The sequence below is a fragment of the Nanorana parkeri genome, unplaced genomic scaffold, assembly GCF_000935625.1.
Source record: "Nanorana parkeri isolate BGI_ZX_2015 unplaced genomic scaffold, ASM93562v1 scaffold563, whole genome shotgun sequence".
Lineage (NCBI taxonomy): Eukaryota > Metazoa > Chordata > Amphibia > Anura > Dicroglossidae > Nanorana > Nanorana parkeri.
The window spans coordinates 691,556-718,283 of record NW_017306831.1 but is presented as its reverse complement, the minus strand read 5'-3'; the positions used below and the strand labels follow the sequence as shown (position 1 = coordinate 718,283).

Below are 26,728 nucleotides of genomic sequence, written 5' to 3'. Positions count from 1 at the left end.
AGTCCATTCATTGAGGGGGGCTGCCAGTCCATTCATTGAGGGGGGCTGCCAGTCCATTCATTGAGGGGGGCTGCCAGTCCATTCATTGAGGGGGGCTGCCAGTCCATTCATTGAGGGGGGCTGCCAGTCCATTCATTGAGGGGGGCTGCCAGTCCATTCATTGAGTGGGGCTGCCAGTCCATTCATTGAGGTATGTTACTAGTCCATTGCGATGCATTAATAGTCCATTTATTGAGGTGCGTTACTAGCCCATTCATTCAGGTTCACTGCCAGCCCTTTCATTAACTGACACAACACCTCAATGCACTAAAATGCGCGCAACGCAGAATGTGGCTTCACACCTTTGCATCGTGATAACGCACTTCACGCCGTAGTGCGTCCCAGCGCCATTCATTTTCAGTTTTTTGTCTATAGATTTCATAGAAAACAAAATAATTTTTCCAAGACAATAATAGCGAAAGAAAGCCGAATTTATCCCAAAAAAACATTGTTATGTGTTACCCTCGCCCTGTGTTATACAATTACATCTCAGTGTATCTCAGGCCCCTAGGGGAGTGTGAACATTGCTCTGGTGTATGAGGAGGGTACCAAGAGGGAGAGCTGAAGGGGTTAAAGACCCCCAACATTGTATCAAGTCTCTTCAAGTAAAAGTTTGGCCTCATGTGGGACCTGTGTGGACATTCCTGGGGTCATGTGACCCTCTCCCCCTTACCTCTGCTGACACTTGTGGTTCCTCAGGGAGGAGCTCAGGCTGCAGCGCAGCAGTGAAGGGGTTACACAGGCGCCACAGGTGACCGGGCGGTGACGCGCAAGGGAGAGGGCGGGGCCTGGTTGGTGGTGGTGGAGCGCGCACGGGAACGCGCAGGGAGTTTCGGCGCACCTGGTGGCGGAGTTACCTGAGGAGGAAGAGGCGGCAGAGGAGAGGAGACGATGGCGGCGCTCCGGGTCCCCGGGCTCCTCCTGTGCCTTCTTTACCTGTTAGGTGAGTTCAGAGGGGCGGCGTGAACCGGGGGGAGACAACAGAGGGCCCACACGGCCATTGTTAGGGCCCTGTGACCTCCATGAGGGGTTATATTGCCCCCTCCCCCCCACCGTACTGGTCACTGTGAGGCCTCTATTACCCACTTGTTGGAGTTCCTTCCAGACAAAACTTTATTTGTTGTACTTTGTTTGGGGTGTGGCAGGGTCATCGTGTCTACATTGCTGTTCAGTTACCAAAAGAGTTGAAATCTTCCAATGGGGATACCTGAGGGGGAGTTCCTCTCACTTCCTGTTGTTTTTCCAAGACAGGAAGTGAAAGGAGCCCCCCCATTTTTATCTGGGTCAGTGCAATAAGGACCCAACAGAGGTTCTGATTCCTCACCACCAAACTAAAGTTTCTGGTTTTATGTAAACTTTAATATTCCCCCCTGGGGCGCCATAATGTGTTTACTTCCCTTTCCCCCCTCCTAAGGGTTCATACATAGGACCGCCTGGGGTCATACATAGGGCCGCAAATTCGGGCATATTTCCCCTGCCTGGGAGGTACAGGTGCCACCCAAGATATCAATGACTATACAGGAACCACAGGCATATGTATGGATGCCCAACCCCAAACACAGCCTGTACACATGTGCATGTTTACATAAATCTGCTGTATACCCTCCTACAGCTATATACAGCATTTGGTATCTTTGCACACAGGACCTGGGGCTCCTGGACAGGGGAGATGCACCCCGATTTATGTCATACATCATACAAGGTGGCCATATGTTGTAAGCCCCAATATTATCTGTATATATAGTGTAGATAGACTGTCTCCTTATTGATATACAATTATATCTACCTTCCCCTCCCCCTCCTCACATTTTGAAGTGCTCATGGACTCTGGGGTCCATGGCACCCCCGTGCTCACGGACTCCGGGGTCCGTGGCACCTCCGTGTACTTGTCTCAATGACCAACTATCATCACAGGAGGTGGAAGGTAATATCCCGATCTAGACAAAGGAAGCCGTAAAAACGTGAGAGTGGCTGTAACCTTTCCCCTGTCTGCTAAAGGTGCTTCTTGCATCCCCGCTGGAAAGATTTCCCCTGACTTCCTGTAAACTGGCATTGCTCCTGGGATTTGTCCAGCCCCGGGGTACACAATGCGACATTGTTCCAGGGATTTGTCCAGCCCTGGGGTAGTAAGCAGTCCGGCATTGCTCCCGGGATTTGTCCAGCCCCGAGGTACACAGTCCGGCATTGCTCCCAGGATTTGTCCAGCCCCGGGGTACACAGTCCGGCATTACTCCCGGGATTTGGCCAGCCCTGGGGTACACAGTCCGACATTACTCCCGGGATTTGGCCAGCCCCGGGGTACAAAATGCATCATTGCTCCCGGGATTTGTCCAGCCCCCGGGGTACACAGTCTGGAATTGCTCCCGGGATTTGGCCAGCATCGGGCTAAGCAGTCCGGCCTTGCTCCCGGGATTTGTCCAGCCCCGGGGTACAAAATGCGTCATTGCTCCCGGGATTTGTCCAGCCCCGGGGTACAAAATGCATCATTGCTCCCGGGATTTGTCCAGCCCCGGGGTACACAGTCCGGCATTGCTCCTGGGATTTGTCCAGCCCCGGGGTACACAGTCCGGCATTGCTCCTGGGATTTGTCCAGCCCCGGGGTACAAAAAGCATCATTGCTCCCGGGATTTGTCCAGCCCCCGGGGTACACAGTCTGGAATTGCTCCCGGGATTTGGCCAGCTTCGGGCTAAGCAGTCCGGCCTTGCTCCCAGGATTTGGCCAGCATCGGGCTAAGCAGTCCAGCCTCGCTCCCGGGATTTGGCCAGCATCGGGGTACACAAATCGGCATTGCTGCTGGTCTTCTGAAAATGAGTTTACTGGCTTTCATTGTGTCCCTGTAGCTTTAATCCTTTCAGTTCCTCTGTGAACAAGTATGGAGTCGGGATAAAAACTTTCATCTTCATTTACATACCGGTATTAGAGGAAAAGTACACTTTTTGCCCTAACTTAGCCCGCCCTCCACAGATGCATAGTTGGCTTGATCCTATAGTTGCAGCCTCTGGTGTTGTTTTCCATCCAACATCGCAATCCTCCTCACTGTCCCGCCTGGCCATGCACATTACAGCCTCCTAGACTTCTATGGGGCTGTAGTATCCCTGGGACACAAGGAAGCCACCACACAGAAGTCTATGATACTGTAATGTGCAGGGAGAAGGAGACTTGCAGCCCTGGATGTAAACAGAAGTAGGGACACCAGCACTCCAGATGCAGATCAAATGCGTCTATTTGATGACGTAAATATCAAACTGGTGCAACGTTTCGGGGTCTCGCAGGATCCCCTTCCTCAGGCAAAACATGTAATGCACATGCATTTGGAGTGCTGGTGTCCCTACTTCTATCTGTGTACATAACGGCAGCACCCATCCAATTCTTATGGAACAAGCGGTCAAGAGTGCGATGGGTTCATGGACTTTCACTGGATGTAAACAAGCGCAGCAGGCTGCGGCCATCAGGTCAAGGTAAGTACACATCTCTGTGGGGGGAGGGATTTGGTTAGCTCAGGGTAAAGGGCAAAAAGGATGAGTGCACTTATCCTTTAAGGCAGGGGTAGCAAACCTCCGGCCCTCCTTCTGTGGTGGAACTACAAATCCCATGAGGCATTGCAAGATTCTCACAGTTGCAGACATGACTCCCGAAGAAAGATGCATCATGGGATTTGTAGTTTCACCACAGCTGGAGGGCCGGAGGTTTGCTACCCCTGCTTTAAGGGTTAGTGGATTTGTAGGCAACCTCTGCACCCCAGCTGTGGTGAAAATACAGATCCCATCATGCCTCTGGGAGTCATGCCTGTTGCTGTCAGTCTTGCACTGCCTCATGGGACTTGTAGATCCACAACAGCTAGAGCGCTGAGGTTGCTGACCTCTGGCCTAGTGATTCCAACTATTGAAACAAGAGGGTCAGAGTGGCAGTCAAGCAACTACCATTGTTGGGAGAGCTCAGCCTTGGCAGCCTGCATGTGGATGGAATACCGGCAGTCTCTAACATATATGACATAAATGCACACGCATGTTGTAGTCTTACATGAAGTGAATTTCTAAATAAATTTTTACTTGATACAATGTTTCAGAAACTTGCAGCTTTATTAACCAGAAATAGTTTTCCTCTCTCGTACCGCCGTCTCAGTATCTTTCTTTCCGTAAACTTGTAAAATCTGTATTGCATACTCTTATGATCACTCATGGTACCGCACAGGTATTTTTCTGGATGTGATGATGTCTCCTGGTACTTTCGATGACTGTCCTTCCTGTTTGTTTGGGAAGGGAGGGGGAGTTTTGATTAGTGCGGAGACTGGCCCATAGGGAGGGGAGAGCCGGGAGCAGCCATTCTCTGGTAAAGGAGAACTCTTTAGGAGGGCAGGATATGAGCTCAGAGAAAGTACAATAACAAGACCGAGAGCTGACACCTGGGGTCCGCCTTCCTTCCCGGGATCACCTGAGCTGCAGTGCCACCTGCTGGCAGCTCTTCGGCATTCCAGCTGCAGCATGTGTAATTTACAAAGCGAAGTCCACCTTATGCAATACATCTAGTAAATGCTGCAGCATGGATCTGATGATCAATGTGCGTTTACCATTTCTGTTAAATGAAGCCTGAAGAGCGTCGTTGTCTTGCAGGTGCAATGCACAGGCTTTTGTGTTGCAGGTGCAATGCACAGGCTTTTGTGTTGCGGGTGTAGGAGTTGTGTTGCAGGTGCAATGCACAGGCTGTTGTGTTGCGGGTGTAGGAGTTGTGTTGCAGGTGCAATGCACAGGCTGTTGCAAAGTCTTCCCTCAGCCTTGGGTCCGTATGGAGGTATAGACCTGCTGTTATGGGGCTAGAGGAAGTGCGTTAGGATGATAGGACTGCCGCTGTGGCAGATGGGACCTGCAATGACTGCAAACAACCCTTATGCATGAATGACACAGGCATACACACATACAGCTGAAATTTCAGATGAAGCGCACTGCGATTCAGGTAAGTGCGGAATGATTTGGGTTTTGAGTATGTGACCTGCTTCATGTTACACCCTAAGCTCTCATTCACACGACTAAGAGCCAGCCCGTACAAATCCGTGCTGCGTGCACAGCCGTATCAGGCCACTCCCGGGAAGGACACGTGCTGCGTGCGACTTGTACGCAGCAGTCTGTACTTCTCTATAGGAGTACGCCGCCATGCGCTCACCCGAACTGCATGTCTGTGCGGGTGCCGGTGTCCCGGCTCGGACACAGACAGGATCCATCCTGTCAGCATAGGAGTACAGACACCCGCACGAACGCGCAGTTCGGGTGAGCGTACGGCCGCGTACTCCCATAGAGAAGAACAGGCTGCTGCATACAAATCACACGCAGCACCTGTCCATCCCAGGAGCGGTCCGATACAGCCGTGCACGGATCTGTACGGGCCGGCTGTTAGTCGTGTGAATGAGGGCTAAATATGAGTGTAAAAGGAAGCATGGTATAAAACCTGGACTTAGGCTTTAGTGCTTGTTCACTCCATTTGGTCAAGATCTGGAGCAGATCTGCAGATGTGGTGCTATGCGTGCTGTGCGTTTTACCGCGTTCCAGTTAAAAAAGTTTGGGGGGAGTGGAGCTGTCAGTATGTTAGCTGCAGTGCGGTGCGTTTTCGACGCTTTCGTGCGTTTCCGGAGCGGAGAAAATGTGACATGCAGTATTTTTTTCTGTCCGGAACAGACTGCGCTGGTGAGAACTGTAGCCCATAAAACGCATAGGGAGACATTGGGATGCATTTTGGGTGCAGGAGCGCACGGTTCTGGTTCGGACAGAATCCGGACATCGTGTGGACAAGCCCTTGAAGCAGATCTCCAGGATTTTTAAAAGTTAACCCTTGCTGTGGGGCTACCTGTACTACTCGTTTTGGTATAGGGGACAGAATAAAGAAAATACACTCACCCGGTCCTTGTGCAGTGACCACTTGCCTCTCTCCCCCTCTGCTCTGGCTGTGGAATTTCCCTCAGCATCCTCATGTCTAATGCGAGTGAATGGACCTTGGATGGACTTGATGTCATGGGTCCACAGACCGCCAGAGCCCGGGGGAGAAGAGGTTGTGGAGACTGATCTATCAGCCAAGCGGGATCGAGGATCAGCTAAGTATATTTTCTTTCTTTGCGCCCCTGGACCAGTAAAAGAAGTCCACCCTTACATTGCGGGGTTAGCCTAACTGCAAGGGTTAACTCTTTGGAAATCCTTCCTCCCTCAAGGAAGGTTCCTCGAGTGTATAATCCAAGTAGCATCAGACGTATTGCAGCTTTTGAAGCATTAGCTGGTCAATATAAATGGATACGAAGATCGCGTGGATAGTTGCAATGTAGCTGCAACCAAAATGTTATTTGGTTTTGAATAGAGTGGGCGGGGTTTATACGTTCAGGTCTTTTTGCTGCCGTCTGGGTCCATGTTCATACCGGGCCATAAAGTGACAAAATCTAATATGTCACATTGCTATCGGCACCGGAGAAGAGGGATAATCTCTCAATGTGGACGCCTTATCCCAGGGTCAGTTTGTCAAGTGTCTTCACTTTGAGGATTTTTCCTCTGGCTTTCCATATTCTCCTTCCATATTTGTATATTTCACAGTTCTGTTCTCATTTCCCCTTTGCTGAGTTCTGTTCTCTTCCATAGGAAGCATCAGCGGAATGACGGTGACTATAAAGAATCCTTTCAATGTGGTGGTCTTATTCCAGCCGGTCACTCTACAGTGCAATTACCAGACCTCGGCTCAGCAGCCTCCCATGGTGCAATGGAAGTACAAGTCGTTCTGCAGGGATCGCATCGCCGATGCTTTCAGCCCAACCAGCCAGAACAACCAGATCAATAATCAGATTCAGGCTGCCAATCCCGGCTTCAATCCGTACGTGGAGTGCCAAGATACCAGCCGTACCGTCCGCATCGTGGCCACCAAACAAGGCAACGCTGTCACTCTGGGCGACTTTTACCAGGGACGTAAAATCACTATTAATAACAGTAGGTGACTTTATTTTGGTATTAGTTTTGAGCTTTTGTTGTGTTTGTGATGTAAAGTTTTGGCAGATCTGCATTTAAATTGTAGATAATAGACTCAAATTAATGCAGCTTTGTATTAAAGTAGTACTGAATGCTATTTTATTTTTCCCTAACGCATTCTCTGCATTAAGGTAAAAAGCACCCCATTACCTCCCCCCCCCCACCTCCAAACACATACTCCATGTTCACAGCCGCTGACTCCCAGACAATCTACGGTGTGTCCTGAAGTTCCCGTGTTCTATCAAAGATTGTGACTGGGTTGGAATGCATGACCGATGACGTGGTCACACATTTTAAAGTAACCCCTCCCACTTTTTCGGCTGTGCAATATGTGACCGGCAAAAGGTGAAGAATTCCAAGGCTTTCTCAGGGCAGATCGGCATCGCAAATCATGTGCAGGAGAACCGATCTGCCCTGAAACAGCTGATCGGTCCTGAAATCTCACTTCTATCCGACTTTGTGAGTGCGATCTCACGTTCCACAAACTCAAATAGAAATGACATTTCAGGACCAATCAGCTGTTCCAGGGCAGATCAGTTCTCCTGCACATACCATCTGCGATGCCGATCTGCCCTGGAACAGCTAAGAAAGTGTTGGAATTCTTCACCTTTTGCCGGTCACATATTCCACTGTCGAAAATGTGGGCGGGGTTACGTTATAATGTATGACCACGTCATCTGTCACACATTCTAACACAGTCACAAAGTTTGATAGAACACTGGGTTGGTAGGAGGGATCCTAAGGCCACATAGAGCAGGGCAGCAATATGCTGCTGCACCTGCCTGTCAAGATACTGTGAGGGATGAGGCGGGGACAGAGGCGTGGCTTGTGCTGTGTATGTCAATGGACACACACAGTGCAGCTCCGTTCCTGGCAGGGAGCGTGCAACATGCTAGGCAAAGGAGACCCCCGTAAACAGGAGGGGAGGGGGCCCACAGTATATCAACTTAAAATTAATGAAACGGGAAGAGGAAAAAAAAAAAAAGTACAAGTGTATCTCCCCTAGAGTAAAAAAAAAAAAGAAGGGTTTAATATCACTTTAATCGATGCATCACATGTAAAGTGCAGAAATTGGTGTCAGTTGCTGTACAGCAGATACCCAACCCAGGGGGGTGGTGGGGGGATAAAGCAACACAAGGAGCTAGTTGTGTTGCAGTGCTTAAGGGATGTGCTGATAGGAGAAAGCAGTGCTAAAGGGATGTTTATAGTTGAAGAGGGCAGAGGGACAGAGATGAGCTTATCAGTCTGCTGCTTCTTTTTCACTATCCAATCACAGGCTGATGTAGAGTGACGACCTGGTTTAGTGTTCCCTAGAAAACAAAAAAGGTGCTGTGCTGTTTGGCAGAGCTGTGTGAGGTTCTTTCCTGGATGGACACAAGTATAAATCCTTTGACAGATAGTCCTGATATATATTTAACTTTTCCTTATTCTGTTCAGCGTTGAGTGCGTGATCCTCCCGTAATGATGTTGTTATTGCACGTTTGCAGATGCAGATCTCTCGCTTGAGCAGACGGCGTGGGGAGACAGTGGAGTTTACTACTGTACGGTATTATCTTCCCAGGATCTCTCGGGGAATAATGAGGCTTACGCTGAACTGCTGGTGTTGGGTAAGAATGTCACAGGATTTTCAGAAACATTCTATTCTATGAGCAGAGCAATAGAGAGCAATAATGCTTTTGTGTATGTCTTGCATACAATTTTCTCAGGGACTCCCCTAACTGTTAGTGATGCAATGCCCCAATGTTACATACTGTATATGATGGAGCTGCCCATGCTTCACGCCTGCGACTTTTGACATTTATCACCAGGATACAGGAGCATCAATACCCAAAACCGTTTGCCATCCCTTCTGAACCTTACCCCATTACCAAAACCCTGCTTCTTTTTCATTGCCTCTATGCGAACTATCATCCCCACAGGTATTGAAGGTCCCCTTCTTCCCTCAGATGAAAGACTTGGTCAGTGAGCCTATTGATGAGACTGGGTCAGTGAGCTGAGCCTATTGATGGGGATGCAAAATCAGACGGCCTACTTCTACGATGCTTAAGACCAATGTAATGCGTTGCAGAGCACCTTCATTCTCTTCATGGACACACCTGCGTTTAAGACTTGCATTCCCATGATTTAAATGGGCTCCAGACTCTTAATTCTGATTCTCATTGCCACCCGGTAGAGCCACTTATCATCCTGAGCTTGCTGGGGTCTTTTTAGGGGTTTTATGATGGGGGCAGAGCCACCATGCGACGCACACCCTCTCCTCCTTCCTTCCCCATCTTTTCTCTTTTCTCTCACTCTGTTTCCTATTCTGACAGTTGTGGTCTGCCAACCAATCTGTAGGGATTCTATGAATTATCCCTGGTTTGAGACGTTTTGAACTGACTGCTCACTAAGATCGATGCCGGTATTTTAGTTAAATTAACTCCGCATTTAATCTTTGTCTTTGAGAGGAATCAGAGTGCACGGAGTAGCACTGTATATGTGATAATTTTTCATACTGTTTAATTTCTATTTAAGTGTTCGCACTATATTTAAAATTTGTCACGATTTAGAGATTGGGATTTTAGAATTTGTTTTTGTTTTTCTTATACACGACCAATCTGTGACACCGAGTCAATTATATTTGAATTGGTGTCTTTGAATAGATTGTCACATCATTAAGAGGTTTGTTTGGACAAACCATGTACACTTAATACACAGAAACACCTAATCAATACACCGGCTGGTGATTGAAAACCCTTTTCCCACACCTGATTGTTGTATTGCACAATTATTACCGAGGTAGTGACTACCGAGATTTATAATTTTTTCACAGTAGAATCTGAACTTAGTAACTTCTTCACGTCCTATAGAGCACACATATTTTATTTATGTTTGTCGAGACCGAGTGCAACTCACTTGCGATATAATAAGTTCACTTGCACACATAGTTGCGGCTGGTCGAACTAATTATTTAGTTATTTAGTTTTCACACCTAGCGCAGTGATTCTTGAATTACTAATCTGTAGTTTTGTTACCTCGTTCTATTCATGCAGATTTCTTTTGTGAAGTAGTAGCCAAATTTTCCTGCAACACTTTGTACCATGCATGGCAGTTATCTGTGGCTGTTTGTTGTACTATCCTGGTTTTTATCATGTTCATGAAAGAAAAAGATTATTTTACGTAAAAGAAATAGGAACCCGGCTCAACAATAAAGTGTTCGTATATGCCACTGGTGTGTAATATCTCCTCCTATAAAGCAGCCTCCCCAAGTGGCCCTCGGAGCGCCCAAACCCTGGCACCCTATCCCTTGCCAACTATTCTCATAATCAATTATTGTCGATTAGTTGTTGCAGCCCTAATCCTGATAGGCTTATTTTGCATGTGGTCCCAGGTTTATAGACAGGGATCGGTCCGGGTTGTGCACCAGCACATGGGCTGCCCATTATCTGGCAGCTATACAGCTTGCTGTACACACCGTTCTTATACAAGCTGTAACCTGTGTGAACTAGGCCTAAAAAGTTGATTGATCAGAACTAGGGATGCACCGATATATCGGCGCCGAAACACCGGCCGAAAATGGCACTCTTGGCATAATGCCGAAAGAGCCATGTTTCGGCCAATACATCGGCGCATCCCTGGTTTCTTTCCTCCCCGCTGGGCGCTGCTCTGTGTTCCAGCGGGGAGAAAAGAAAGTGACGGCCGAGCGCTGTGAGTGGCCAGTGTCTCTCCTCCCACACCGCTCAGCCGCCTATCACAGTCCGGCAAAGCGGTGGGGGGGCGGAGACGGCGCTGTCACAGGCTGGGCTTTCCTCTCTACACCGCTCGATCAGCCTCCAGTGGCGGCGTGTGTCAGTGTCAGAGAGAAAAGCAAGGTACACACACCCAGTGATCAGTGATCGCTCAGTGTTTGTAAATAATTGAGCATATGGTATGGTTACTATATCAATTATAAATGAATGGGAGTGATCTACATCCCCTCCTGTCCATTTAAAAGGGATATATCAGGGGTCTGTTTAGACCCCTAATATTTCCCCAAAGCCCCTAAAAGTAAAGTAAAACATAAAAATATTTAATAAAAAATGAAATAATACATAAAACTAAATATAAAAAAAATATTTAAAAAAAATTTGAAAAAATAAAAAACATTTTCGGTATCGGTTTCGGCCTGACAATTTTTTTTGTTTCGGTTTTAAAATTTTAATCAGAACTGAAGCAACTGCGAACCTGTTGCCTGTATCAACCTATACGGTGCCTTGTTTCATGTACCTAGGGCATGTAGGAATCATACGGTATCAAAGGAAGCCGCTGCTCATAAACCTGCAGTCCACCGGTCTTTGTGGCTACTGGTGGCGACCGATGGAGCTTGTCAGCGTTCCCCATATGGAATAAAGAAAGAAGCCGGCTGCACTCCTGTTATATCAGCCTTGGCAGATCATGGTCTGTGCTGACTTTTTTTGTGATCTTGTCCTGGAACAATAAAGTTATGTCTATGCTGATGCCATTGGGGGTGCAGCCAGATTCTTTGTTCCAGTATATGAATCTTGCTGGTTTCTCTGTGGGGGCTGTTGCATTTTTTGGTGCAGTAATACATTTACTGATTGGAGCTTCCTGACGTCCCCAGTGCTGGATGAAAGGTTCACCCACAGCGCAAAAGTTCTGTGTGCGCACACCGGCAGCAAGGAGGTAAAGCCAGTGTACTGTGATGAAGCTAAGGAACTGTGGAAGTGAAATAGGTGGAGTTGTCCTCGGGTGGATTTCATTTTAATCTTGTTCAAACATGTGACTAACTTTTCTTGGCAGGTGTCCTATTAACATTACTGATTAATGGTGATTTTAATACTGCTCCCTCAAGCTTGCTGATGTCATTAGGACGAGCACCAAAATGTGTTTTGTTTTTTTTCAGGGTTTTGCCTAATCTGTGATGAGACCTTTATGTCCTACTTTGTTAGCCGTTCGCTTCCAGCATGCAAAAGAGCTTTTCTGTTACTGATAATTGAGCAGATGGCTTAAAGTGAACCTTCCCCGCCGCATTAGAGGCTGGCTTTGGCATTTTGTATTTTAATGAAAGGGGTGGGGTTAGCATTAGAAGTGGGTGTGGCGTGAGCCATAATGCCTGGCAAATCAAATCTTAAAGTGACATTAAACCCTCAGATTTTTTAACATAAACCAATACTGTAATGTGTGCCTTACTGTAATCCATGGTAGTTTCCCTTCTCTTTGCTGCTCTTCCTTATAAATCCTCATGTCTTCTCATGCTGGGGGAGAACTTCCCTTTGCAGCTGAGTGCCTCTTCCTGTAGTGCTGGCTCAGGTTGTGAACCTTCACACAGACACCATGTATCCATTCCAGAGACAAGGCAGTCTGCTGCAAAACAGAAGTTCTGCCCAGCATGAGAAGAGATACGGATTTAAAAGGAAGAGCAGCAAAGAGAAGGGGAAACAACCATGGATTACAGTAAGGCGCACATTACAGTATTTTATGTTCAAAAATCTGAGGGTTTAATGTCACTTTAACCCTTGCTGTGGGGCCACCCCTGCACTGCAAGGGTGAAGTGATTGTTTTGTCAAGGGAGCTAAATAGCAGTTATACTCACCAAAACCATGATCCCAGCTGGTTTCTACACCGCTCCCTCCAGCCTCATCCGCTCCAGCTATGGTATGTCCCTTGGCATCTTGTACACTGTATAAGACATGATGACTGCGGGACCTTAGACCACTAGAGCAGAGAGGGAAGTGAGGCTGAAGGGGCTGGTCTAAGACCAAGCCAGGATTGTGGTTCGGGTGAGTATCGTTTTTATTTTAGCTCCCTAGACTAAACAAGCACTTAACCCTTGCAGTGATGGGGGCACCTCCATTACAAGGGTTAAGATTTTATTTGCCCGGAGTTTACTTAGTGGAGAATTCCGTGCCCCATCTTCAGCCTGGGCCTAGGATCTAAGTGACTTCACAGGGACACAAGTATTGAAAATCAACTTGCAGACACCACTTCAGCACTGCTGTTACCTTAAAACTGAACTCTAGATACTACAGTGTCCATAAGGGATATAAATCAATTTTGTGTGAAGCTAATACATTTACAAACCGAGATATTACCTTTATAAATGTAGCAGTCATGTCAGCACTGTGTTGCACATAACCTGGGAGGGACCAAAGTTGTGGGAGGGGCCCTGCAGGCAAAACTACAGGAAGGAAGTGGAGACCAGACCAGTCACCCTGCACAAGGAGAGATCAGCTATGAGCGATCTTTATTATAGGAGGGGGCGGAGACCAGATCAGTCACCCTGCACAAGGAGAGATCAGCTATGAGCGATCTTTATTATAGGAGGGGGCGGAGACCAGACCAGACACCCTATACAAGGGGAGAGAGCAGCAGTGACCAAAGCTCCACCTCTCATACCGCTACCCAAGATTGAGGGCTAGTTCACAAGTGCAGAGAAGAGCAGAGCAAATGCACCAAATTGTATTCCAATGGCATTTTGGGCTCTAGTTCACACCACAGCATTCACTTCCAGTGCATGTGGAAAAACTGCCGCATGCCCCATTTTTTTCTGCTCGAACGCACCAAAACACATGTAAATGAAAAAAAAATTGAAACGCACTGGACCACACCTGAAAGCCCATTTTAAGCTAAACAAAAAACCTGCACTGGAACACATGATAAAAGTGTCAAAAGGCACTACATATGCAGAAATGCATTCAGATCGGCTCCAGGTCTGGTGTGAACAAGCCCTTAAGGAAAAGTGCACATGACTTGTATTTAGACAATATTTTCCAATAGCGGAGTTCATCTTTAGGCATTTTCTAGGTCACTTTGTCAGTGGGGCTGGTGATCCTTTAACTATAGAGCAGGTATTGATCCTGAGCTTTAAAAGGAACTTGTTGGGATATTTGTACGAGAGCCGCCATTTCATCGCCGTGTCTTCACTACTCGGCCAGTTGGTGACAAGTATGCAGTCCAGCCGTCCTGACTCTTCACTGGCTTTGAGTCAGTGATTTTAACTGTCAGCCGCTGAGCTTGCACAATTAAAGAAACGCCAGTACTTTTTCAATAATCGATTATAATCGATTATGTCGATTTAGTTGTTGCAGCCCTAAGTGGCAGCTTCCATATTTCTATAATAAGGTTCCCTTTAAGTGTGGATTCGTATCTGTGATTTTAAAGGAGAACTATGGGGTTAAGGCTTTTCCCCATAGTTCTAAGGGTAACGGGAGGACACAAACTAGCGTCCTCCCGTCACCCTAAGCTCAGTATAACGCAAGCCCAGCTGGGTGAGTGACAGTTGGCTCTGCCTATCTAGAGGCAGAGCCAGCTGTACCCGCCCCCTCCCCTGTTTGCTCCGCCAGTCAGGATCCTCCGCCGTGGAGGATCGGAGCGGGGGGAATCCAGCCCCTCCACTGTCACAGCAGAGAGCCGTGACAGGATCGAGAGGTGAGCGAGCGCCGGTATGTGTTCGCTCACCTCCCGATCTACTGAGCCGACCTGTGACAGTCTCATTGTCACAGGTCGGCTAGAACTATGAGGTGAGTGAAAAGCACTCGCCTCATAGTTCTCTTAAGTGCTGGAAGGTTTTAGTCATCTGAGAAGTATGGATGTTCTATCAGTACATTGATATGTAAGAATGGACTTCACTTGTCGCTGATGTATACACACTGCCATCTAGAGGCCACTTTAGAGAAAGGCGAAGCAAATTTATTTGTCTAGGAGTGATAAGTTTTTGGTGTTTTTAGTAAAAATTAGGGCTGTTACTGATTAAAATTTTCGTGTTCGATTTAAAAAAAATGTTTTTAAATCTATTAATCTATTCATTTCGATTAATTATAACGCACATACAGATCCAACTACATTGGCCTATACACATACAGCACAGCAATGAAGTAATAAACTCAGAATAATAACGTGCTGGATTAGTGTGATCGACGTCACCGGACTCCTCCCCCTTACCTTCGTTAGCCGACGGAGCCACTTGGGGACATCGACGTCACCGGACTCCTCCCCCCCTTCCCTTCGTTAGCCGACGGAGCCACTTGGGGAAGGGGGAGGAGTCGGGTGACGTCGATGTCCGTGACGTCACCGGATCTCCAACGGAACTCCCGGAAGCCGACGGACAGGTGAGTATTTTCATTAGCGATCAAAAAAAATTTAATCGATCTAAAAGATTAACGATTAATCGAGAAATTAATCGTTAATTTGCACAGCCCTAGTAAAAATGTAATTCTCTGATTTTAAAGTGATCGTTAAATCTTAAAAATGCATTCAAGAGCCTTCCCTATTAACAAAAATATATCTTATTTGTGTATCACTCGGCTGTAGATCCTCAAATCATCTCTGAATTGGTGCTGACACTGTCCTTCCTTCTGGAGAGTGACTACTTTTGTTCCCCATGGTCCCTGTGTGTGTTGTAAAGTAGTCACCGCTCCAAGCTCACTCCATGATGGGCTACCATCTCAGTACAAATTGGTAAACTAAACACGAGATTGTAGTCCATCCCGGGAGTGAGCATGATTTGATTCGAGCGATACACATATAAGATACATTTGTTTAATATAAAAGGCACGGACAAAAAAAGGAACAGGCGCACTACCCAGGGGTACAAATTTGGCTGGAAAAAGTAAAACAGGGCAATGGCTACAATGTGCGAACTCTTAGAGACAGGGAGAGGGACCCTGTGGTAGCAAAATCAGACGTGTGTGTGTAAGAGCGCTACTACAGTTTGAATGCAATTAAAAAATAATACCGTATTTTTCGCTCTATAAGACGCACTTTTTTCCCCCCAAAATGAGGGGGAAAATGTGCCTGCGTCTTATGGAGCGAATCCCGACGCCCGAGACATGCAGTTTCAGGCGCCGGGCGAGTAGTAGGAGCCACTGCTCGTTTAATACGAGTGATCTAATGAGATCACTCGTATTAAAACCGAGCAGCGGCGACGATCGAGATCACCATAGAGCAGACGAAGCACTGACTTTCTTCGTCTGCTCTGTGTGATCACTGAGACCGTGGCGCTGTAACCACAGCGCCACCTGTCTCAGCGGTCACTAACTGCAGCTTCTGTCATAGAAGCTGTGACAGAAGCTACGGTCTGTCGAGTGCTCCATAAGGTGCGTCTTATGGACCGCAAAATACGGTAAATAACAATAAAATCTCACACTTAGGATGACCTGAATGCAATTAAAAATGACTCGCATTTAAGGTGTCCTGGGGAACACTGGAGGTGGTCGAGTGGAACCCTTTGAAAGATGCAGCCGGGTGAAGCCCAGTGGTGTGGACGGCTGAGAGCATATATGCATGAAATGATGAGAGGAACAGCTGTCTGCCGCAAGGGAACTCAGCTGGCCGGGCTGAGCCGTTGCGGCCGAAGACACTGGGTAACTGGATGCTGTGTGACGGGAACTGTCAGCGGCCGTCTCTATGTCAGGTGTATCGAGATAGAGGGGTAGTGTCGTAGGGAACGAACTACGGCTGAAACAGTAGGAGGGGTATTGCACAGCAGTTGAAGGTGTTGTATATGAGGAAGAATAGCTACGCGTTTGGAGGCGAAGCCTCTTTGTCAAGCTTGGGTGAAGTGGAAGAAACGGATTAGCGGGAAACCCGAGATTTTAGAAAACTGACAGCTGGGTGGGAACAACACTCGTAACGCTGTCCTGATAGGTGTATAAGAATAGGGGGGCGGATCGGGCATAACAGACCGGCCATAAGCGTCTCGGGCAGCATTAGGCTAAGCGCCTGCAGATCGCGTCTCACTAGCAATCCATTTTACAGGAATGACTGAAAAATAAAGGGCAAAGGATTTTAAAAATAAACACGATATGCAAATTTTTTTTAGAAAGGTTTGTTAAAACGAGTGGGACCTATATTATTAGTGTCAATTTATTAATAAAAGCTGTATGAAAAGTAAAAAGATGCTGATATTGGTATCACTTTCAATATCAGGTGTAACTAAAAGCTTCTTTTAAAAACAATTGGAATAAAAGTATGCCAAGGGGTATTTGTATTTTGTTTGCTTATAGAATGGTATGCATTTCTATCTCCTCATTGAGACCTATTGGAACCAGGGTATTAAGTTTGTAGATCCAATAGGTCTCTCTTTTGCAGAGGAGATGGAACCTTTCCGATGGAGATAGATGGTTTGGGATGTGTTCGATGGCGAGCACTTAGAGCTTTTGGATATTTTTATTATGCTTGAACGTGAAGTGTCGAGGGACGCTATGTTCTACGTCTCCTTTCTCTATCCGGCGTCTGTGATCACCTATTCTAGCCCGTAGAGGTCTTATTGTCCGGCCCACATAGATAAGACCGCATGGGCATTTCAGTCCATACACCACGTGATCATGTGAGCACGTTATAAATTGTTTGATGTAGGAGTTTTGGAGATGGTCATGGAACTTTGACCATGCTGAATGAACTGGCGTGTCAAACATCTGTTTTTTTTTTGCACTGGAATACTCTGGTTCTATTGTCAAATAAAACATGTTTGGGACGGGCTTCTGGGCCTAGGAAAGATCGGCTCGGGCCTACCATATTTTTGACACTCCTGGACTTTCTGAAGTTGATGGACGGATTGGTCGGTAGATGGGGACCCAATTTGGGGTCTTTTTGTAGAATATGCCAATGTTTGCGTATGACTTTCTGTATAGCTGTGAACCCGTTGTTAAAGGTGGTGATGAAACGTATATTCCTGTCATCCCTGGCGATATGATGTGTGGAGCCCACAGATTGGTCTGTTTCAGAGTAGCTAGAAAAGGCCTCCTTGATGATTTCCTCTGGATATTCCTTTTCTCTAAATTTGCTGAGGAGGAGTTGGCTAGATGTGACGTAATCAGTGCTCTGGGTGCAATTTCTCCTCAGTCTACAGAATTGGCTCTTAGGTATATTTTTCTTCCACCTAGGATGATGGCAACTTTTGAAATGAAGGTAAGAATTGCCTCCTGTTGGTTTTACGTGGTTGCTTGTAATGTCCTGGTCCTTTTTAAAGGTTTAGAAATACCAATTTTGGTGTTATTGGACTCACAAGTGAAGGACAACCCAAATTGGTTGTCATTACAATGAGCAAGAAAATCAGGCACACTATTGGTGGGACCATCCCAAATAATCAGGATGTCATCAATATACCTGCCATAGAACACCAACCGTTTAGCGAATGGGTTGTTACTCCAGATGTGTAATGCCTCCCAGTGGCCCATAGTCAAATTGGCATAGCTTGGAGCAAAATGTGCCTCCATTGCTGTCCCTTGTGTCTTTAGATAGAACTTGCCCAAGAAAGAGAAATAGTTATGGGTAAGGGTAGGTATGGGTAAGGTAGTTTTAATGCATTTTTAGGATTTAACGCCTGAGTTTAGTGTCACTTTAACTAGTAAATGTGAAGATTCTAACACAGAATAGTACACACAATCACTAAAGGACATAAAACCACATATTATATTCCATTCATATAAACATCCCCGTGTTGTAATTTTTGATCATCTGTCAGGTCATTTTTTTTTCCACAGGGATTATAATTTTCTCCAGTTTATACATTTTGTACCCCTTTTATAATTAGGGGTTTTTTTTCGGCACAAATCTCCATTTAGTAACGTGTTTTTCTTTTGTCCCGTAGGTAAAACCTCAGAGGTCTTTGAACTGTTACCAGACTTTCAGATAGATAACATTGAAGGTAACTGTTCCATGACCAGCTACCTCACTCCCCCCCCCATATACAATAACAACTTTACTTCACCCCCAAATCTAAATTAACCACAAGTCAGTGTATATAAAAGAGCCAATAACATTGTCAGATGTGTTTGCCACAGTTTTAGGAAGAAATTTTTGGACATAGGTCAGTTTTAGCAAAAAGTGAATTGGCAATTAGCATGTCATAATCTTGATTTGTGCATGCAGATCAGACAAATATTCCTAAATATTTGAGTGAATCAAAAGTTAAGAGTAAGTTCACTTTCTGACAAAAATGAGACGAAATTAACTTGCCAGCATCACCCTGCCACCTCTCCCATACCTGCGAGGTGCCCCTGACAGCCAGTGTACATTCTTAGCCCAGCATGTATGTAAGGAGCATGCGGCTCGCTAATGGCAAGCGCATATTGGTCACCATGGTCATGTGACCGTACACCGGCTGGCGGAGGTGGCAGGGGGGTGTCGGTAAATACATTTTCTGACATTCTGTAAGAAAGTGAACTTGCCCTTTAATACATCATACTTCTTGCTCGCTTACTATACAGATGCTGTTGGTATTTTTTAATTTCTTTGGGCTCTTTTAGAAATCTTGGGAACCAAATTCTGTTTTGAATCCTTTCCATTATTTCCTATATTTACTTTTATTGGCAAACAGATTTGTGAATGTTAAAATCAGCCTTTTTAATACTGGACTAACTTGTGATTCAGGGTCTGCGGTAATAATGGGACAGTGAGGCAATCCTTAGACCAAATATTTTTAGGACCTCTCAGGCAGTTTTGTCTGTATTCTCTCAATACATATTTTCAATTTTAATTGAATAGAAGTATTCATTCCTGAGTATCTGGAACTCGCGGTAACATTGCACTAAAAGGCCAGAAGTACATTTTTTCTATGTATTGGAACTAATACAAAGGTTCTGTTTTGCTTACAATGTTTCTATCATTTTGTCCAGCTTGTACTGCTACTGTAGCAATCTTTTGGTAGCATGTTTCCTTCTGCTTTATTTTCCTAATTCTGGTGCGGTTTGGTCCCTGTTTTTAGGTTTGTCACTCGCTTGGTTTGGTATAGATCGGCGTAGAGTACTGTCCTCATGCCGATATTTAGGGCGCACTTTTGGTCTTCTGCTTCGGAGGGCTTGCAGATCTTGCTGTGATGGTTTTATTAGACTGAATTCAATTTCAGATTCTTCTGGAAGTAATTCCTTATTTCTTCACGTATAAAAATATATAATCTTGTTCTATGGGTGACTTAAAGCGGTTCTTCTACCTCAGTGGCAAGGGTTGCCTATTCGAGTTGCCCCACTTCTACCCCCTGAACCGCTCCATAAAAGTGGCTCTTGCTGTTAGGGGGTTTATTAACTTTTTAGTTTTAAGTAATTGTCTCACTTTATCTCCTTTTATGTATTTCCTTGGTGGAGATATTTTGATATGTCTTCATTATGTTTTACCACCTTTTTGTTTTTCAGATTGGCTGTTCGTCGTCCTTATTGTCCTTAGCGCTTTCTTCTTCTTCCTGATGATTGGCATCTGCTGGTGCCAGTGCTGCCCACATACCTGCTGCTGCTATGTGAGCTGCCCTTGCTGCCCTGAGAAGTGCTGCTGCCCCAGAGCATGTAAGTGTGTCCCTCTGTTACCGCACCATGTTAGATTTATCTCTGGTATTAGCCGGTTCAGGTAGTAGTCACACCTTTTTGTTTCTTGAGTCTTAGAAGGTTAGACAGCTTGAATCCTAAAGGAGAAAGGTTGTCCTAGTCTTGGATTTTTTGAGTATTCTTTTAAAGTGAACCTGTCCTTTACTAGACAAAGTGACAGAAGGGCTAATGGAAATTATTTTTTTTATTGCATAACAAACATACTATGACTCTCCTGCAATAAAAGATTCCTACCTTCCTCCTTGCAAACATTTTATGGTGACACTGCAATGTCCAATCTTGGTTTCTGCCAAGTAATTTATCTCACTTGCTCATATGTGGGATTAATGTAATCCCGGCCCTGGGATAAAAGATGGCAGAATATTCCGAACCCAGAAAAACCTGGCTAGAAGATTCCACCTAGGGAGCTCAAACGTCACCTCGCTGGAGGGGGGGGGTGGGGGGTCATTATAGCTCTGATTTTAAACTTCCTTGACTCGCAATTTTGTTTTAGGTCAGTAACTAAAAGTATTGCGGCCATGGGGTCAGCATAACAGCCAGGCAATGAGCATATTTAGGAGTAGGATAGCAGTGGCACCCTCCATATGTCTCCCATGACCACTTCACTTGGGCAGCTCTGAAATACAAATTTTCAGGGCTGCTATTCTGTTATGGGAGCAGCCACTATTTCTGGGACAGAGCACATTTTGCAGCATCACACATGGTGGATTCATGCCATTAAAAAAAACAGCTCTTCCAGGAGCCTCAGGGGTACCAAGTAATGGTGATAATGAGAAATTCCTTTTAATCGTATCCGTAAACATGAATAGAAATTGAATTAGTTTGCACAGAACCAAATAATAAACCTAATCTTCATCTTTGTTTCCTCAGTGTATGAGGCGGGAAAGGCAGCTACAGCCGGAATACCCAGTATGTACGCCCCCAGTATGTATGCGCCTTCAATGTATTCCCATCCCAGCCAGATGAAAGTCCCGCCACCCGGATCTGTCATTCAGATGACGCCAATGCAGCCTATGTACAATGGATACGGAATGGATTATGATGCAGCAAGTTCAGGTCATTATTTTTGTTTTTCTGGTGGAACAATCTTCTAGATCTTCTATTGTCCGTAAAACTTTAAACCTCTTCCCTAAATGTTAATATGAGATTATCTCATTCTAGTGGGCGGACACAGTTCTCAGGCTCCTCTGATTCGGGACAATGATGTACCAGCTTCAGGTATGTGTATATGGGCATTATAGTGTGTTTATATATGAATGTATTGGGGCCGGGCTGGACACTGGAACAGAGCTGGATGTAACATCTGGAATGTTTAATTAACCTGTAACAATTTTTGAGTAATCAATTGGAATTTTTGCTGCATTAGATGAAACCAGATTTGCCGTGGACAGCTGAGCTGCTGCACATTTTACTCCAGTTTTTGTAAACCAGCCCCAGTTGCGGTTTAAATACCTGAGAGCGTGTTTTCGTCTAGTCTTTTTCAGCTGTTGCCTTCCTAGGAAAGGAGAAAGAGACTATCGTCTGTCCAAATGGTGCGTTTTAAATGTAACGGCACGTTGGCTTAGTGTTTAGCATTTCTGCTGCTTACAGTGCTGGGGCCTCGGTTCCAATCCCAGCCAGCACACACTTGGAGCTTGTGTGGGTTTCCTCCCACGTTCCAAAAGCTTGCTAATAAGCATGTCTAAAGGGACCCATGTATGTATGTATGTATGAATAGAGACCTTAGATTATAGTCTCTTGAGGGCATGGACTAATATATAAATGTATAGTATGTCAGGTACTGCGCATATAGTCGGCACTATATGAATGCCTCAACTAGCGATCACAATGGTGGTTTCCTTTTACTTATTTTTTTTATACATGGCAGATTTTTACTGACCAGTATTTGGATATAGCTGCCATGTTTTGCCGTTCCATTTTTGTAATGCACTTTTTTTTTTTTCATTACATGACGCAGTGCGTAGTGGGTATCGCATACAGGCCAACCAACAGGATGATTCCATGAGGGTCCTTTACTACATGGAGAAGGAGCTGGCAAACTTCGACCCAACAAGACCAACACCTCCCAACGCTAGATTTGAAAACGGTATGTTAGCTTGTCAGCCTGTTTATAAGTTTTACCACAATGGGATTACATTTATCAACATTTTTCCCCATTTCCACTACACCGGCTTGACCGGCTTACACATGATAGGCAAAGCTGGGATGTCGAAGTGTAGTTTAAAAAAAAAAGGGAGACTTTGACACCAAAAAAACCTTCTCCATTTTGCAAACAACGGTTACAAATTTCGCATCTCACTTGCATACTGGGACTACAGTCTTTAGTTACAAACTCTCTGGCATGACAACTCCTAAATCAGGAAAATCCTGTCTTTATATTTAAAGCTTTAGAAGCTGGTGACACCATTGGTGATGGATTTTGTACAGCAGTGTGGCCTGGATGTAAACTAAAAGCCAGTGTGTAGCACCGTATAGAGTCTGACTGCTGTGGGTAGTGCCTTTAAGCACTGGAGTGCACTTAAGTTTTCACCTTTAAAGGAGAACTATGAGATGAGTGATTTCCACTCACCTCATAGTTCTAAGCCGACCTGTGACAATGAGACTGTCACAGGTCGGCTCAGTAGATCGGGAGGTGAGCGAACACATACCGGGTTCCCTCACCTCTCGATCCTGTCACGGCTCTCTGCCGTGACAGGGGGAGGGGCTGGATTCCCCTCTCCCCACTCCGATCTGCCAGCGCTGACTGGCGGAACGGGAGGGGGCGGGTACAGCTGGCTCTGCCTCTAGATAGGCAGAGCCAGCTGTCACTCACGCAGCTGGGCGGATCCCGTCATCTACGTCGGGATCCGCTCCAGGTGTGGCGTCTCAGTATACCGCGAGCTGTAGCTCGCGGTATACTGAGCTTAGGGTAACGGGAGGACGCTAGTTTGTTTATGGGGAAAAACACTGACCCCATAGTTCTCCTTTAAGGATAAACTGTCACGTAAGCTGGCCACACGACTATAGATCATCTTCAGTCAAGCTACCTGAGCAATCTGATTGGATGCAGACATTGTTCAGGTATTTTGAGAGCCAGCGGGGCCGACTAGCAAGATACTGAAGCTTGGCCCAGTGCAAGATTCCTCCATCCACACAGTTTAGCATAGGTGGAGGAATCTATTGCACTTTTTCCATCTGACCACAGAAATCCTGCAGATAATCTATAGGTGTATGGCCAGCTTTAGTCCTTTCAGGGCAGAGCTAGTGTGCCTGCAGGTAGCCACCTCCACCCAGTTAGACCTACCTTTCCACGCTGCTTCCTTGCACTGCCAGAGCTTTTACCAATGGATTGGGCTTTCAGGTATGAGGTGGCTTGTGATTTCTCCCATCTCGTAGTGCTCAGACCTGAGCAGCTAATCATTAGTCCCAAACGCTGTCCTGCGGTGGGACCCATGATATCATCCTTCTGGCTTTAGGTTTATTTCAACTAGCAGCGGACAAGGTGCCAACATTTTTGATTTGTGGATTACCCTTTTGATAATTTTTTTCCCTTTTTAGCTACAGTAATGAGTGAAGTGAGCTCTTTACATGAGGATGATCAGAGAGGCAATCTCAGAAACGGACTGGATCGCTTGCGGAACCAAGGCATGTCTCCCATCCGGGATCTTGAAGATGAGAGCCTTCTGGGAAGTGACTACCGTCGCCCCCCAGCTTCTCGTCAGGACCCTTATGACGATAGATTCCGTCACGGCCCACCCATGGAGACACGTGGCCGGGCTCGCTCTGTAGACGAACTGGATGATTACGACAGACGAGACCGTTACCGTGACCCTCCCTCTGAGGGTCGAAGGCGCGGAAGACGCAACTCTGATGATGAAAGCAGCAGCCGAGGATATGGCCGAGGAAGAGACGGGCGCTCCCCTGACCCCCGGGATGACTACCATGGAGGTAGAAGAAGCCGCAGTAGAGACGACTTGCAGGAAGTGGGCCGCCACCGACAGGAGCCAGCGTATGATGACCGTTTCCTCGATGATGTTTTGCGCAAGAAGCAGCAGAAAGCTGGCAGCCGCGACGGTCTAGACAGCATCGCTAACTCTTCTCGCTCGGAAGGCAGAAAAAAACGCCATGACGATGATGATTTTCCACCGCCACCTCCTCCATATACGGAAACAGAATCGCTCTCCTCTAGAGGGAAGAAGCTGAAAAGGGTGAGTGAATTTTAAGATGAAATTAGAGGACGGCTTCCCTTTTGAGTCGTTTCCGGTAAAATAACTCGTATTCCTAAATAGTTGCCTTTTATCCCTGCACTGGAGGTCTTCACTGCTGCATTCTGGCTGCGACCTGAGCCTACCATGCATGCATTGCACTCTGCTCATTTATTCCTCTGGGTGGGTCCCTACTGTTCTTGTTGGCTGAGGGCTGTGATGAATGAATTGCATGCTTAGAAGGCTCAAGGTGCAGCCAGGACATTTGGCTCATAACAGACTTGAGCTGTTTTTTGGCCACTAGGCTCAGGCACTGTCGCATGCTCACCCATACCTAGAACCCCCGAGTGTAGCAGTAGCCAAACTCTGTCCCGTGTGGCTGTCTGTCCTGCAATGCCTTATGGGACTTGTAGTTGCACAAATAGTTTTTGGAGAGCCAAAGTTTGGCTATCCCTGCCTTGGAGCATGGGAGCGCGGGTCCCAATGGAGCATGAACTTGCCGCTGGGGTGGCTATTAGCAGACGCTGTCACTTTTCCTGATTGGTCGAACTAAGTTTCTCTTAAACTTCAGGCTGCAACTAATGACTCTTTTCATAGTTGGTTGGCCGATTTTTTTTTTTTTTTTTCGATTAAATCGGATCATCCTTAATGTAAAATAAAATACACAAATGCCGTGTTACAAACATAAAGTTACTTCAGAATAAAACTGCAGGCACAATTGTTTGCTATCGCATTGCACGGCATTGCGGTACCGTGCGGGCAATCACACTGTGGGTGGGAGGTGCGTTTGGGGTGCCATTGAAATGAAAGGCACTGCAACGCACCTCCCCATTTGTCAGGCGGAAAATTACTTTTTTCCCACCTTTTTTTTTTATAATTTTTTTTTTTAAATAATTGTATTCGCACATGGCGCTTGAATGGCTTCAGCCTGGGAATGAAGGCTGCCAGTGGCAAGATTCAGCAGACGGCAGCTGAATGTAAATTTCAACTTGCAATAGCCAATAGCAGACTGGCTATTGCACCCGCCCACTGCTTGCTGTGCCCTCCTCCCAGCATGGAGGAGAGCGCTAGGGGGATCCGAACAACTAATCAATAATGAACATAGTTGACAACTATGCTCATCGATTTAGTTGGTTGCAGCCCTACTTAAACTGAATTCCAGGTTCCCCCTCCCCACTGCAAGGATTAACTGCTCGTTTTGCCTAGGGGATGATAAATTCGATATACTCTACCTTATTCCTCGCGGGCAGGCCCTTGACGTCCTGCATTGTCCAGGGTGACGTCAGAGCATTGACTGGCAGGGCAGCGAAGGGAAGAATTTTCAAGGGACTGGTCTAATAAAGAGGAAGCCTGCAGGGAGAAAGGAATAAGGGAAGTACATCACCTTAATAGAAAACTATGGGGTAAGTGTTTGCCCCATAGTTCTCTTTAGGGTCACGGGAGGAAATATACGAGCGTCCTCCCGTCACCCAAAGCTCAGTATATCGCAAGCTATAGCTTGCGGTATACTGAGACTGCCGCAGCAGGGATGGATCCCGACAATGCCTTAGAGATCCACCCAGCTGCGTGATTGACAGCTGGCTCTGCCTATCTAGAGACAGAAACAGATGTGCCCGCCCTCTCCCCAGTCCCTTCCTCCAGTCAGCGCTGGAAGATCGGAGAAGGGGGGGGGGAATCTTGCTGCGTGAGGAACACACGCAGCAAGAGTACATTTTCATTACCCGAGATCAGCTTAGAATAAATGTTTTTTCTTTTTAAAAGATCCTTCAGTAGGAAAAGTATCCAATGCTCGCTTGTTTAAATAATGCTGAAAATAAACATTTAACTTCATACTTTGTAAACTTTCTCTTTTCAGGGTGAAGCTTTGAGTCGGGAGAGTTTGGTTGTTTGAGCCCTGAACCAAAAGAATGGACCAAAGCCATCAGTTTGTCAAGTGACCCTTCTGTAATTTTGTTGAATTCATATTCTTGTGCTTGACTGGGTAGCAGCACAATTTTTAAGGCATACGAGTAAAAGCAGGTTTTTGGTTTTATGTTTTTATTATTTTGGCAGAAACCGTTTTTTTTTTTTAATTTAATTGTGTAAATGTGAAAAAGGAAGTGGGGTTCATTCACCAGTCTGGTTACTCCCTACGCAGCCAAGCATGAGGTTAACTCCCCGGGGTGGATCACTGGTGTTTGTAATCAGCTACGGCCGCTCAGTCTATACAAATCAATG

At 46.1% G+C, this 26,728-nt stretch overlaps 1 protein-coding gene across 1 annotated transcript; it reads left to right on the top strand.

Moving 5' to 3' along the window:
- Positions 1–851: 851 nt before the first annotated feature.
- Positions 852–26,405, top strand: LSR (lipolysis stimulated lipoprotein receptor). The gene is made up of 10 exons (XM_018562182.1): positions 852–982; positions 6,652–6,993; positions 8,520–8,639; positions 18,602–18,658; positions 20,142–20,288; positions 21,198–21,383; positions 21,489–21,545; positions 22,285–22,413; positions 23,865–24,514; positions 26,367–26,405. The coding sequence occupies exons 1-10, from the start codon at positions 931–933 to the stop codon at positions 26,400–26,402; spliced, it is 1,776 nt and encodes a 591-aa protein (XP_018417684.1). The 5' UTR covers positions 852–930; the 3' UTR covers positions 26,403–26,405.
- Positions 26,406–26,728: the final 323 nt, after the last annotated feature.